This window comes from Argiope bruennichi, chromosome 4 (assembly GCF_947563725.1).
Source record: "Argiope bruennichi chromosome 4, qqArgBrue1.1, whole genome shotgun sequence".
Lineage (NCBI taxonomy): Eukaryota > Metazoa > Arthropoda > Arachnida > Araneae > Araneidae > Argiope > Argiope bruennichi.
Genome location: NC_079154.1, coordinates 62,825,908 through 62,840,842, shown reverse-complemented (window position 1 = coordinate 62,840,842; position 14,935 = coordinate 62,825,908). Strand labels below are relative to the sequence as shown.

At 26.2% G+C, this 14,935-nt stretch overlaps 1 protein-coding gene across 4 annotated transcripts; it reads right to left on the bottom strand.

The window, feature by feature from the left end:
• Positions 1 to 1,394: 1,394 nt before the first annotated feature.
• On the bottom strand, positions 1,395 to 8,206 carry LOC129966589 (roquin-1-like). 4 transcript variants are annotated; one of them, XM_056081073.1, is made up of 2 exons: positions 8,170 to 8,206; positions 1,395 to 5,633 (listed from the first exon to the last, which is right to left on the bottom strand). In XM_056081073.1, exon 2 carries the CDS (start codon positions 4,783 to 4,785, stop codon positions 2,989 to 2,991), a length of 1,797 nt encoding a protein of 598 aa, XP_055937048.1. In that variant the 5' UTR covers positions 4,786 to 5,633; positions 8,170 to 8,206; the 3' UTR covers positions 1,395 to 2,988. The 4 variants fall into 4 exon arrangements, with proteins under 4 accessions (XP_055937048.1, XP_055937050.1, XP_055937047.1 ...); XM_056081075.1 differs by lacking the exon at positions 8,170 to 8,206 and adding an exon at positions 7,942 to 7,960; XM_056081072.1 differs by lacking the exon at positions 8,170 to 8,206 and adding an exon at positions 7,731 to 7,933.
• Between the last annotated feature and the right edge of the window lie 6,729 nt (positions 8,207 to 14,935).

Below are 14,935 nucleotides of genomic sequence, written 5' to 3'. Positions count from 1 at the left end.
ATATTGAAATAAATGCATTCTATTTCAAAATAAGCATTTAAATATTTCAGACTACTAACATTAATATTAAAATAATATAACTAAATGAATTACATAAAATATAATCTCTTTATTTAAATTTATAATTAAATAAAACTAATGTTACTATTAAAATTACTTCAAATTCACTAAGCTAAAACCATTAATAATTAATATTATAATAAAAATATTTATTTTTAAATCTGTATAAAAAATTTTCATTTATTTTTAAAATATAGTTCATTTCACTATTATAACATTCTCACTTTTCCACATAATTTTACATATATATAAATTATTTTTAAATATAAATTTGTAGAAAAAAAAAATTTTAAGTGTACAAGTATAATCATTTTTATAAATGAACAGGTATTGAGTTTTTAAATTAAAAATGCCATAACTAAATTCTGTATGAAAATTGTCTTCCATATAAAACTCTTATCTACTAAAAACCTTCAGAGTAATATATATTAATAATAGCAAGTTGTGTACAAAAAAAAAAAATTAAGCCTAAGAATTAAAATTACATTTTTGAGCTTTCCCTAAAGTAAACAGAACTGCTTGAAATAATTATGTGAAACAAAAATTCTTGGGAAAGTAAAATTCGTATATCTCGCATTAATTCAAAAGATCAAAGAATGCAGATATCTCAAAATTTGTTACAAAAATCAATATCTCAAAATGCATGATGCAATTTCAATTTTATATTATAAAAATATTTTACAAGAAATTTTAAGATTAATAAAATTGTTTAATTTTATTTTTCATTAACTTTTTTAATTATTAAATTTATGTATCAAATTTAAGTCATAATATATACCCTCTAATTTTATTTAATAATTATTGACTAATTAAAATGATTTGTGAAATGTTGCAATGGATCTCTTCCCTGCATAGTCAGCGAACATTTTTATTGAGCTCTTTAACAAAAATTATTAAGAGAAATCTTTAACAGAAAATAGATAAAGAAATAAAATGGTTTTATAATAATTAAATGCAATTAAAATATAATTTAAATTTTAAATATAATTAAAATTAATTTATTCTAGGGCTAAATATAACTATAATATAAATGAAAAAAACGCAAGAGATTAAAATGTTGTTGATTTTAAAATTCTTGATATATATTTATTTTCATAAATCATCTAGACACACATATTTCGATCCAAATGCATTTAATCTATATGAATCAAATCAATCAAAAATAATGAAATCCACTTCAAGATTAAAAGAAAAAAGTTTTTATTCTGCATATAAAAAAAAAAACACTTTTCAATAATGTTTGATTTTGGTAAAAATAAATAATACTATAAATAAAAACATTTCTACAGATACTTAAATATATTTAGAAACAATATCAGAATACAATTCCATACCATAAACTAAGACATTGCATTGCAATATACATATTCAATATTGTAAAAAAATACTTTTTTTACAATTTAAATCTTTTTTTTTCTTTCTAAATTACATAACATTGATAATTACTACAAGTTTCAATTGATACAAAATATTTCATTAGAACTGTAAAATATTAAACAAAAATAAAAACCATGACAAATTTGAGCTCGACCAGAATAGCCAATCAAAATATCTGAATAAAGCAGTATATGCAATAGCATATTTAAAAAACATGAATATTTGTCTTAACAAATATTAATTCTAGAACATTTATAACAACAGGTTTTTTTAACATATAGTACAATAAAAATATACCAGCATCACAAAAGCAAAACTAATGAAAAGCCAAGCATTAAATTACATGCATTTTGTATACAAGAACATGAATATATTCACAAAAAATTTCAATAATTAAATGAAGAAAAAAAATTATGCAGCTACCTTTAGTAAATATCAAAATAATTTTTAAAAAATATTATAAATGCAATAAACATAAAGGAGTCCTAACCTCTTGCACCATGGCATGCTACGCACATTACACATTTCTGCTAATTAATTTATAGTGTAAGAAGTTAATTAAAATGCATTTATTTCAAATTGATTTAAAAAATAATTCATTTTATGAAAGTCAAGAGGGCAGGTCATCATAGCATAGGAAAACATTGTTATCCATTCAAAAAAGACATTTAAATCAGACACATATATAATAATGCTTTATACATTTGATAGCATATAATATCAAGAGGTCATGTAAAAGAAGTTATAAATTTTTATAAAAGTTCAGTTTAAGTTACATATAACTTTTGGCTATAATTAGTCTACTTAAATAACATATCTATATAGACTCATCAAATTCCCTTATCACATTTTATTCTCTTTTTCAAGTTCGACAGGAAAGATATTTGAAATATATCTATCTTTTCCTGTGACTACAGTAATAATCAATTACCTGATTAATTAAATTTCCTTTATAAAATGCAATTTTTTTTTATGTATTCACAGGTTAATAATCTAACTGATGTATACATATTACCCAAACACTTTCGATACAATTTTATCTTTTTCATTTCACAAAATGACGTTTGTAGATGGAAGGATTTATTGGAATAAGTCTTGAAATCTATTTAGATCGTACCTTGCATATAGCTGTTACACAAATTAAAAATTTCAGTTTGTTGCAATTACAAATATTTTGAATTGTTAGAATTTTTCTGTAGTTGTTTTGTAAGTTACATTTTAAAATAGAGAGTTTTTAATAACTATAAAATGTTTGATTAACATTTAAAAGTCTAAAATACATCCTAGAAATCTATAAATTAAATTTCAATTAATAATATAGCTTCGTTAGATAATTACCATTTTATAAAACTTGCTTTCTATTTTAGTAAAAAAACTGTATATATTTGTATGATAATAGATTTATATTTTATTCATTAGTACAAAAGTTGCATCTGAAAGAAACAAAAGTCAGCAATTAATAACATATATATTTTAAAATTCTAATTTGAGAAGAATACTTATTAATCAAGCTTTCATTTTTCAGATCTAATAAAAATTAACAGTAACAAACTAACTAGGTGGATCTGCATGACACCAAGATTTGTAGTCAAGAATGTTTGACAAGATGGTTGTGATAACAGAAACTTGTGATGATTTGTTAGTTGAAGAATGATCATCTGATAATTGTGAACAAGACATTTGGTATAAATCTTGCTCATTTGATGCAGATGAATAATTAGGTAACAAGGATCTATTAGCATCATAACCATTACACAAATAAGAACTGGAAGAATTATCAACAGCAACTTCAGGTAAATAAATTCCATTATAAACATTGCTAGTTGTACAATCAGATAATGTTGGCATAGAGCTAAAACTTGAATGACTAAAAAAAGAAGAAGAATTGCTGGCAACTACTGATTTTGAAACACTAATATCAGTATCACTCTGTCCACCACTGAAATCATCAAAAGTAAAATTTCTTGAACTTGATGCAGAAGTCAGTTCATCAACAGCAGCAATGTTTCTACCTTTAAACTGTTCCAATTCTCTCTCAGAATGTGCAAAAGTACAGTTTAAACCTCTTGGGCAATTTCTTCGATGAAGTAAATCACGACACATACTTGTCTTATACTTTACATTTGAATTCAGTCGAATCTCATTCAATTTACGATTTCCAAAATTTTGAATATACTCGTACAATCCTCTAACAACAATTACTGTTGCTCCCAATGCTTTGTTCAAGTCTTCCCAAGATGGTGGGCATACATTTGGACTTGATTCAATACCAGCTAGTAACTCTAAATGCGGTTTCAATTCTAATAAATGCCCAGGATCACCATTACGTTGCAGTGCCAAAAGCAATTCCTGAAGACTCTGAGAAAATGCTTGCGGCGTCTGAAGTTTATCTATTATGGATTGCATATGAGATTTGTGAGCTGTATCTCCATAGAGAAGTGCAGACCATTGTTCTGGTGTAATACGCAATCCCGCCTCGATTGCTATTTGCACTATTTGAGCATCATGTTCTCTCCTTAGAGCTTCATATGTGCAAAACTCTTCTTTTAATTGCATTAATGAAGAGTCTTTATCACGTTTAGATACCTTAAAGCAAGAAGCCCTATACAATAATTGCACAACATGCCCGATGCTAGTTTTGGATGCTTGTGGAAAATGAGGAGAAAGACGCTGAACCACAAACAGAACTAAAACTTTCCTGGAAAGTGCTGAACCATCCTCCAAAGCTAGCAATAGTAATTTCAACACTTCTTCCTGCATTGCTGGCCCTAGAAATTGGCAACCTCTTGCTCTAACAACAGCCCATAAATTTGTTGAAAGGGCTTGTGCATTCTGATGCTGCAGTATTAATTCAGTAACAGTTCGTTCACCAACAGAACGAACCGTCCTAATGGCTCTTTTCCGGCCCTCTTCTTCAATGAGTTGGCAGTTAATTAAAGTAACTAACTTTCTTTGTAAAGGTTTGCTGAGTGGATTCTTTGGTAAAATACTGCTGACTAAAGATGAAGGTGGTTTCAAGTATAGGGCTATTTCTTCAATAGATTTCTTTGCTTCAAGGTAATACTTGATATTTCCTTCAGAAACTAAAGGTACAACTGCTGGTAATTTTGTAGGCGCTTTTTCACCAACAAGCTGAAGAAGGGCATGATTTTCTGGAAGATTATTTATATCAGTATTGATGGCTGTTTGATCATAAGGACACTGCCTCCTCTGAAGATTTAATAAACAACTTTTGCAAATAGTATGACCACATCCCAAACTGACAGGTCGACGAACAGAGCTTTCAAACCCATTTTGGCAAATTAAACAGGACAAAAAGTCTGTCCACTTTGGTGCTTGAACAAGCATACTGACTAGTAAATATTAACAGAAATGAAGAGCATAAAGTTTATTTCTCATATAAGCATTAGTCATATTTTCTCAATTGTTTTTTAACTCATAAATATGCAGGATGAAACACTGATAAGATATAGTAAGCAAAATTAAAATCTTATGAAACAACAGCAAAAAATGATGTGAAGTTTTATAGTCAAATTGTTTATCAAATGAAATCACTACGGTAAAAAAAATTGATAGAAAATCAATTTCTTCATGACTAACTTAAAGATGTTTCTTTTTGCTCAGTATATATATTTTTCTACTAAGTATTTTGGAGTACGGTCAACAGGTGTTGATATGTTAAAATCAGCTTCATACTTAGGATACATTATTAGTAAAGTCTGATAAAGATATATAAATATGTTTAATACACTTGGCAATACATTCAATGATAAATTAAAATGCAATATTTTTTGCCAATACTATTTTTGACTCTGATATTACAAAGTTAAATAATTAAAATCTATAGATGTTATTTTCTGGCAAAGCATTAACAATTCTTCCTTCACAAAATAAAAACACAACCAATACTTATATACGACACAAATTAAAACAAAAATTAATTTCCTGTAACCTCTAAACTACAAATCAAGTTTGTTTTTGTTAACAGATACTGTCCAAAAGTGATACTGCAGTGTGATTGCAATAGGAAGATCGGCAGCAGATTTTCAAAATTTCACACAGTTTTTCCACAATTTTTAATTAGATTTTTTTAATCATATTGATCTTGTTCTTGTTGATGAAGTAGCCATAAATTGAATTTAAAAACCCTTGTATCAAATGCTTTCTTTTGGTACTCTAAATGAAGACAACAGCTCCTGAAAAATCAAGAAATAAAATTTAAATAATTATAAATGGTAAAAATAAAGTAAGTCTAACAAGAATAATTTATTTATATTTAATAACTCACTAAAAGCTTTAAAAAAACTATAATGTTAGTAATATTTGAAAAACTTTTATAAAACTTTAAACTAAAAGATAACATATCATAAATAAAATTTGAAATAAAAATAAAAGACATCTTTAGAAAAGAAGGATAATTTAAAAAGATTCATTAAATTCAATATAAAAAGCATAATGTACAGAAACCACTGAAATAAAATAGTCTATATTAAATATTTTTTTCAAAAATTCATTTTAATTATTAATAAATGTAAAAGCATTTTCTAGAAAAAAGTTTTATTAAATATTTTATATCACTTTTACAAGCATTTCAGGTATTTCAAAAAATTTGAAAACTAAAAAAAAAAAAAAAAATTTATATATATATATATATATATATATATATATATATATACATATATATTGTAATACATCAAATACAATAACAGCTGATGAAAAGGCAAAATTAAAAATTTCTAACTACAGATAAATATACTTTATTTATTAATAAAGTGTAGGCAATTTTTTTTTTTAATTAGATATAATAACATAAAACGTTTTGCCCCATCTGCTTAAAAGAATCTATTGAATTTTACTTACAATTATTCTATCTGCAAGCAATATACCAAAAAAAAAAATCTGTTCTTCTTTTTAAAAAATGATACACATTAAAATAATTTTTTAAAATTCTGAGAAAATTATCTTTATAAAAAGTAACTTTTAATGCCAATTCTCCATTAAACTACATTCAATAATTGTGAAAATAACATTCATAAACATTTTGAAAAATTAATTTTTTTTTTTATTCTTGCGAATCATTATTTCATATCGCATATTAACTATATTATATGTTAAAATGAAATTTAATAACTTCCATCAATATTCTGAGAACTTGTTTTTGTTAATAAAAAAAATGATCTAGAAATAATTTATTTAATAACATCTTTTTTAATTGTCTTCTTTCTGATTTATATTCCTATATGAAATTTAATCTTTTAGATGACTCCCCTCCCTTCCCCAACTAATATCTAATTTTAATAAAATCTTCTTTAAAAAAAATAACAAGAGGAGTTATGTAAAAAATTTATTTGTGTATATATATATATATATATATATATATATATATGTGTATATATATATATATATATATACACACACACATACTAAAATATCGATTAAGTTAGATTCCTGAACTCAAATTTAACTCGGATGTTTATATTTAAATTATAATGGATGATAAAAATCTTAAATTTCTTTAAAAATAACAGAAGATGTATTTTTAAATATAATCTTTAAATAAACATTAAAATAAAGTATAGAGTGAAAAGTAATTTTTCAATTATTGATACCTAAAATTCAATTTTAAAAATTTTATATATATTTTCAAATATTTAATTTAAATATATAATTTTTCCTTGGTTAGACAAATAATTTGATAACCAGTAAAAAACGCAATACAAACCAAGTAGGATCAATAATTTCATAAATAATTTTTGACATGTGTACTATAGAAAGGTGAAGTTAACATTTTCAAGAAAGAATTTTTCTTCACATATATAGCAAAAAGAAGGAAAAAAAAACACATACTTTGAAAATAATCAAAATGTTACCTTATTTATAGAACAACTATAATTTTTAAAAAAAGAAAAATCATTCATTCTTTTGTAAAAAGTTTTGTATATGAATATTCAAGAAAAAAAATTGTACAAATTATTCTATTAGAGTTTAATGATCGACAATTTTAGAGTAAGATATTTAATTATTATTTAACAAAAAAATACAATATATGTAGTATAGAATTTAAGATATAATGAAGAAAGTTCAACATTTGATTCCAAATGTAGTTCAAAGCTCCTACTGATTTATTTGTTACATGAAATAAAACGTCATATATTTTCTCCTTTTCTTCACATACGGTCGATTTTATAAAACGCAGCACAAATATATCATAAAACATTACAAGAATTTAAAAAAAAATCTTAATGTAGTTATTTATAAAATGAATATATGAAAATACAAAAAAATTAACATACTGAACAAAATAAAATGTTAAAAAAAATGGACTGTATCATATGCTTTTACCGACACATTTTCGTTAAGCAAATTTATTCACTTTAATTGACTCAACATTTTCCATATGCACATGTTATTGAATTACGAATATTTGAATTCAGACATGATTTCTAAGACTCGCTGAAGTAAAACATGAGTACAATCGGAACACATTCACTTCAAGTAAATTACTTTTGGTTTTGGTTGATATTAATATAAAAGGATCAGGGGTTTTCCACAAATGAATAAACTAACCGCTCACTCTAAGTGTTAATTTACGACTCATACTGACTACATAAACAAAATATCAAGAACACTGAACAAATATTAAACATGGAAATGTAACAAGAATAAAAGTAAAGATAATTTCAAATAAAAATTCATTAAATTAGAATAAAAAATTTAATACTCAAAACTAACATAATATATAACCCACTGCATGATAAAATATCAAGCCAGCGATAGGAGTGAAAGTATATATCTCTCATTTAAAATCCCTAAAAAATAAACATGATTATGACAACAAAATAAAAATTTTCAAATAAAATAAAAATTATAAGAAAAAGAGGGAACATTAAACTCATAAGCAAAAAAGGAAAAAAAAGGTCATTTTTCCAATGTAAAAATGTCTTACTTAAGTTCAAATATGCGATTTTCCTTAAACTAAAAATATGGCGTCAAGTATTTATTTCTGGAAGAGAAAAAAAAAGGGGGGGGGCATGTCTTAGAAGTTCCTTGAATTGTTAATATTTTTCTTTCTTTTGTTAAACTTCAGAGTTATATTTATGCGATGTCTTTTTTTATGTTAAAAAGAAATTTTGGATTGAATTTAATGATTATCATGAAATTGATTATTACTCAAAAGCATACAGACAAACAGTTTTCTTTTATCTATGCATCAGAGATTTATGGTACATCTAAGTAATAACTTCAAAAAATTTTTCCTGAATTTTTGAAAATAGATCCTTATTTCATTTTCAAGAAAATATGTAGGGAACTGAGTAGAATTTAAAAGCATTATCGGATCAGAGTAAAGTCATTGATCATAGGCTGTTAAATTCCTGATTGATAACAGAAAATATTTCATTGAGACTCTGCTCTTGATCTTCGGGAGGTCTCCCGAGGATCAAGCTCAACTGCATCAGAAAGACGCAAACTAGTACATAGCAAAAATATTAAAAATTTATATATCATTAGGTGTGAAACATCACTATACTTAATTATTAAATTAATAATATGAAATCGAAATTCATTCCCTTTTAAAAAAAGGGGGGCACAAAAGGGAATTGAAGAGCCTACAAGAATAGAGAGGAAAAATTAGTATCAATCAAGCAATCAATTTCATTTCATTTTTCAGAGTCCGCTTTTATTTCCTCAATCCGTCACTAGATGGTGCAATCAGTCCATGAAAGAGCTGATAGAAACAAGAAATTATGATGCATATATATTTTATTTTACTACGTTCTGACCTCCCCTCACTAAGAATTCTTAAAAAGGCTAATTGTACATGATTATTGTATCACATTACATATTAAGAAATCTACTACAGGAATCAAGGAATGCTTTGCAGTAAAATTTGCTAAGACAAAATGAAACAAATTTAGCAACTATTTTTTCAATAATGCTCCAATTTTTTCCACCACGTTCCTAAAATAAACCCGTGCATCACATTTTACTAAAAATTTCATTTTTTAAATGTTTTTCTTTCATTTGATACTGTATGAGTTATTCAATATTGCATTTTTCCAAATTCAATCCCCAGATAAGCGAAAAAACAATCATAATTTCTCAATTAAAATATTCCTTGAAAACAATTGATTTATTTTGTGATTTTTCTTTGTATTAGAATTTCACGATCATATGCAAAACAGAGGAACAAACAAACAAAGAGAAAGTGGAGGCCTAAAAGTAATGCTTCCACTTCCTTTCCCCATCTTTTCATTGCAATAAATTTAAGATTGGGGTTATACTTGTTCATTATTACAGAGATATGTATAGCTTGATGCAGTTTTTTTAATTAAAAATTTTAATCTAATCAATTAGATTTATAATTTAAAAGCTTTGTAAGTACTTTTAAAAATCAAAGCTTTTAATTAAAAAAAAAAAACTTTGACTTTTTCAAAAGTAAATTTTCACATTTTTTTTTAATGCAGCAATTTAATTTCTTATATTGTTCTGACTTTTCATATAGCTAAATATGTTATAATGAACTAATTGCATTGCATAAGCAAAAAAACATTAAAAGGCATTATTTTTTCCCTCCGTTCTTTAGCTGCTTATCTGCTTGCCTATGTATAGACCGAAGCTTCGTAGCACACGATAATAGTTTAAATTTAATTCTTCTGCCTTTGTTATTAAAGGGAAATATATGTATTGTGTTTTTTGTTTCATGCAAGGAATAGATATGCCTGTCAAAAAATATTATCATATGAAAATGTGCTGTACAAAATAGAAATCAGGATTAATAATTCTTACTTTAAAAAACTGTCCCATGAATAAGAAATAATTACTTTTGTTTAAGAAATGAAAAAGGTTACTTTAATTACATTTTACTTTCTAGCAATACAAAAGATGCAGAGAAAAATAAGGACCGAATTAAGCTCTATAGAAGTCCTGAAGCACAGCAAAATTCTTCTCTTTTTCCATTTCAAAAACCAATATTTTATATATTTTTTTTAATTTAATATCATTATAAATAGCTTGTAAGTAAAAAGTATTAAGAAAAGCTGAAATAATAAAATATTTAAATGCGGATTATCTTCAACAGAGTTGAGTTTTTCTATCTAGCAAATAAAAAAAAAATTAATTTAAAAGTAAATTTAAATAAAAAGGTAAAAAAAATATAACATTTTTTAATGCATTTTAATAACTCGTATACTAAGTTCGCTAGGGCTATTAAGTAGCAAATCAATTCGTCAACTATATACAAAAATTAAACCAACTTAATTGCAAGCAAATTTGAAAACATGAAAAATATCCTAAAAGCAATGTTTTGAAATATTAAATTTTTATTCAAATACTTCAGAATACATGGCTTTTCAGAATCAAATAAAGGCTAAAAATTAAATTACTCTAAAAGTATTTCCCTAAGTAATCATACCTACTTCAAGAATGATGGCGGAATTTTTTAATCACCTGCCTTCATCCAGAAGTTACGGTACCTCTAACAGTTGTCTGCTCAATCTATTTTATAATCCGAGTCCTAGATAAAATACAGCAATCATCGAAAAAAATTTTCTTCGAGATGTAAAGTTCCCTGTATGTGAACAAAAAAAAATTTATGTTTGTTTGTACAAAATAACAATAAACTTCAGCTGGAGGTTGGTTGGTTTTGTGGTCTTTGAACCAGAGTAGTTGAGAGCTATCAAATTTTTCATAAAATCTCTACAGGAAATCTCTCTGTAATCCCATCCTCGTCCATTTGAATATGATAATTCAAAATGCAACGAGCTAGATAAATGAAATTTGGCATCTGGTTTTAATATTAGAATAATAGATTTGTATTATCAGCTTTTGAATTAAGGGATTCAATATCTGTCGATATGTCTATTCGCACATATGCAGTGGCAAATTTCCAACAAGGCAGCTAGCTGCCTGGGGCAGCTAGGCTGAGGAGATGGACGAATTGAAAGAAGGTCTATTAAAAGGTGCAATTAGCCTAATTGCAAATAGAAGAATCTATAAAAAAATTACAAATTCTATGAATTATAAAATATTAGCTGCTGTACCCGCAGTTCCGTCTGCGTCTATTTGCTCCATATGTATGTGAGCGAAAAAATTGAAATATACATATTTCTAAGTTGTAAAGTTTTTATGTTAAAAAAGAATAAGAGGTTTTAACCTAGATTTTTAGTGTCAATAGTTGGCATATATATGTAAAAACTTCTTTGAGTCCTCTCTTTAGAATCCATTGGACATGGGGAAAAAAAGGGAGTTTTTAGGTCCATGTAGCATTTTTAAATTGGTTTTAAAGTATTCATAGTAGCATTTTTAAATTAACTTAAAAGTATTTATAGTAGCATTTTTAAATTGAGTTAAAAGTATTCATAGTAGCATTTTTAAATTAAGTTAAAAGTATTCATAGTAGCATTTTTAAATTAACTTAAAAGATTAACAATATCAAAAGAAGGCAATATAAAGATTCTTTTGTTCAGATACATAAAAGTTTCTTTAAAAAAAATCCAAAGGATGTGATTGTAAAATTTAGATAATCTGCAAGTAAACAATTTTCACGAAATACGGTGAAACGTGAGCAATAGAAATATCAACGGGAATATAAATAAACATATACTTTGAAAATATTTTAAATTCGTTTATTTATTTATTTTTAAATAGAATTCTATTCAGTAAATTCAAGTTAAAAACCAGTAAAAAAAACTATTTATAATATGCTAATTTGCAGCATTAAAATTTAAAAATTATTAAAATATGAAGCAAAATTAGATTGCACAGTCAAAAAAATGCAGTACTTTCAATAAGTATTGCATTACTTAAAAAAGGCTGCACTTTTAAAAGTGCAAGTGAATTCAAATACGTGTTTAGAACACGTATCAAGAGCTTCTATGTAGCAAATTCATTCAACTCAAACTCAACTAAAAGAGATGCGTAAAAAAAGAAATGAAAATGAATGAAAATAACTTCAATGTCAGTAAAGGTACGCGAAATAATAAAAGCAAATAAACAAAAAATTATTCAATGGAAATAATATTTCAATGGAAAAAAAAGACATTGTTATAAAATGCATTTAAATATTTTTTTTAAAAAAATGTATTAAAAATAAATAAATTCCAATTAGATATGAAATTCATGTCACTAAAAAGCTTATATTTTAAATGTTATATTAGTATAAAAAATTGTGTGATAATTCGTTCAGTACGGAAAAACATAAAATTTCAACCCCTACTTTCACCTCTTTTAGAGAGTCATAGAAACTTTTAAAAACGCAGTGACTTTTTCTAGATTCTGAGGAACATATGTACAAAATTGCACGGATCCGTCAGAGAGAGGATTAGTTTACATTAATGTCCCATTTCACAGCAACACTAGGGCTATTTCGTAAGGTTCTTGTAATTTTGAACAGCTGTTAGATGACGAGGACGACCCCTGAGGACTCTTTAATGGAGTCGAGTCCCATAATATCACATTCCATTAAAAATGCAAGTGTATAGGAAACCTATTTCAAATTGAACGTTGACTCTTGTTGTAATGTAATTTCTCTTTCTGATTCCTATTGTAAATTGCGAAGATAATGAGTGCAATATTTTTCCTTTACCTTTCAACAATAGAAAAAAATCATTCTTTTAAATCTTTGATGAAATAATGTGTGTAATTTAAATTTCATTGCAACAATGAAATCAATTTTTGAAAATTATACGCAAAGATATATTTTTAAAAATACCAAAATTCAAGAAATTTTTATTTAGAAGCTACATTAGTTATCATCGACTACTTTAGTTGCTACAAAAATAAAAAATAAAAATTTTAATTTTAATGTAAAAGGGCAAAATTTTCAAAAATAATTTAAAAAATTTTTAGTGATATAAAAATCAATTTTGAGCAATAATATTTTTGGGAGTTTTCATGAAATAATGTCAATTAATCTTTAACTAATTAAAATTTCAAAAAATTGTTCCTAAATACACATTTTAAACTTTAACAGTATATATGTGGTAAATCTGCTTATTTTAAATGTAGCGTCTGTCCTATAAAATACACACATTCGCCTTTAGTATTAGTAGAGGGTTACACCAACTGTCAGGAAGTGAAAAGTAAAATAAACTGAGAATTTGCAATATATGTTATTTTTTTAAGACGTAATCTATTTGCATGTGACAAGATTTGTACATACAAACAGTTTTGATAAATTTAGAAGGAACAATGATATCATTTGTGAAGCAAGGATCAAGTGACAAAATCACATTATATACACCGAGAGGACAAATTATTATGACCACTTGACACTTATACGCAGATCGATTATAACTTTACGCTAGAGAACATGATAGCTACGTGAAGAAGCATAAAATATCTCACTGAATGAAAGAGCAAAGATGGGCTTAATTAGGAGAATTTCCGTGATTATTTATTTGTGAATTTAAGTCATATTGTAAGTACACCAAAATTTTAAAAAAATTATTAAAAGAATATTTTAAATAAAAATCTATTCATCTTTGTAAAGCAAACCATATTTTCATTAATTTCTTCTTCAATAATGAAGGAAAAATCCAAGATGAAGTATTTGTAGCGACAACGATTTAAATTTCATGATCTATTTACAACAATGAAATATATTATTATAAAATAAACTGAAAAATATTTCAAAACCAGAGGGAGGGGTCTCTTCAAAACTTTCCCGCACATTTTCTAATAAAGGTGTTATTTAAGAGAGCGCCTTGCGTGGCAATGGCGTACAATAGTTATGAAATATTAACCTTTGGCGTGAATTTAGAATTTGTACTAAATCTATCGTGTTATCTCCGGCGATTAATTTCTCTTATGACTAATACTACCCAAAACTCGAATTTGTGTTTCAGACACGTTTTTCTAATAAATTGAAACTTAAATTTGACACAAAACTGCACTTGTAGTCACAAAATCTCACACCAAATTTGATATATTTGTTATTTTGTTTTTGAATTATCGCGTTTGCATGTTTCTGAAAGTTTAGACCAACAGACAGTCAACCTCTCGTTGGATTTGGCTCAAAATTTGGTGTGTCTACACAATAAATGCTAAATCTGTGTACCAAATTTTATCTATCTAGCTCTCTTCGTTTAGAAATTATCTTGCTAACTTTTATTCGTACATTCGGACAGACGGACTTAATCTGAACATATTTTATTCAAAATTTGATAGAAATCTGCAAATTCGGCGTAAAGACCGCACAATGCCTGAATGCCCAACTTGTCTGAACTCCCTGTCATAAACTGGCACTGTTCGCAGAATTTGGAAGTGTAAAACAGAGATTTTACTTGTCTTAGTAGACCTGCACACTCAACAGACCTCAATCCAATTGATATCGTAAGTCAAGCGCCCACAGAAGTTTCTAGCTCAATGTGGAATCTTGGGCAGGGAGAGAAGCTCGAGTGCATGCAGTTCAAATCTGTTCCAAAATAATCCTTGCATTACTTCGAAACGAAATATTGATTTAATTAAACAAAACTTGACATCATGTTCTCACAAGCAG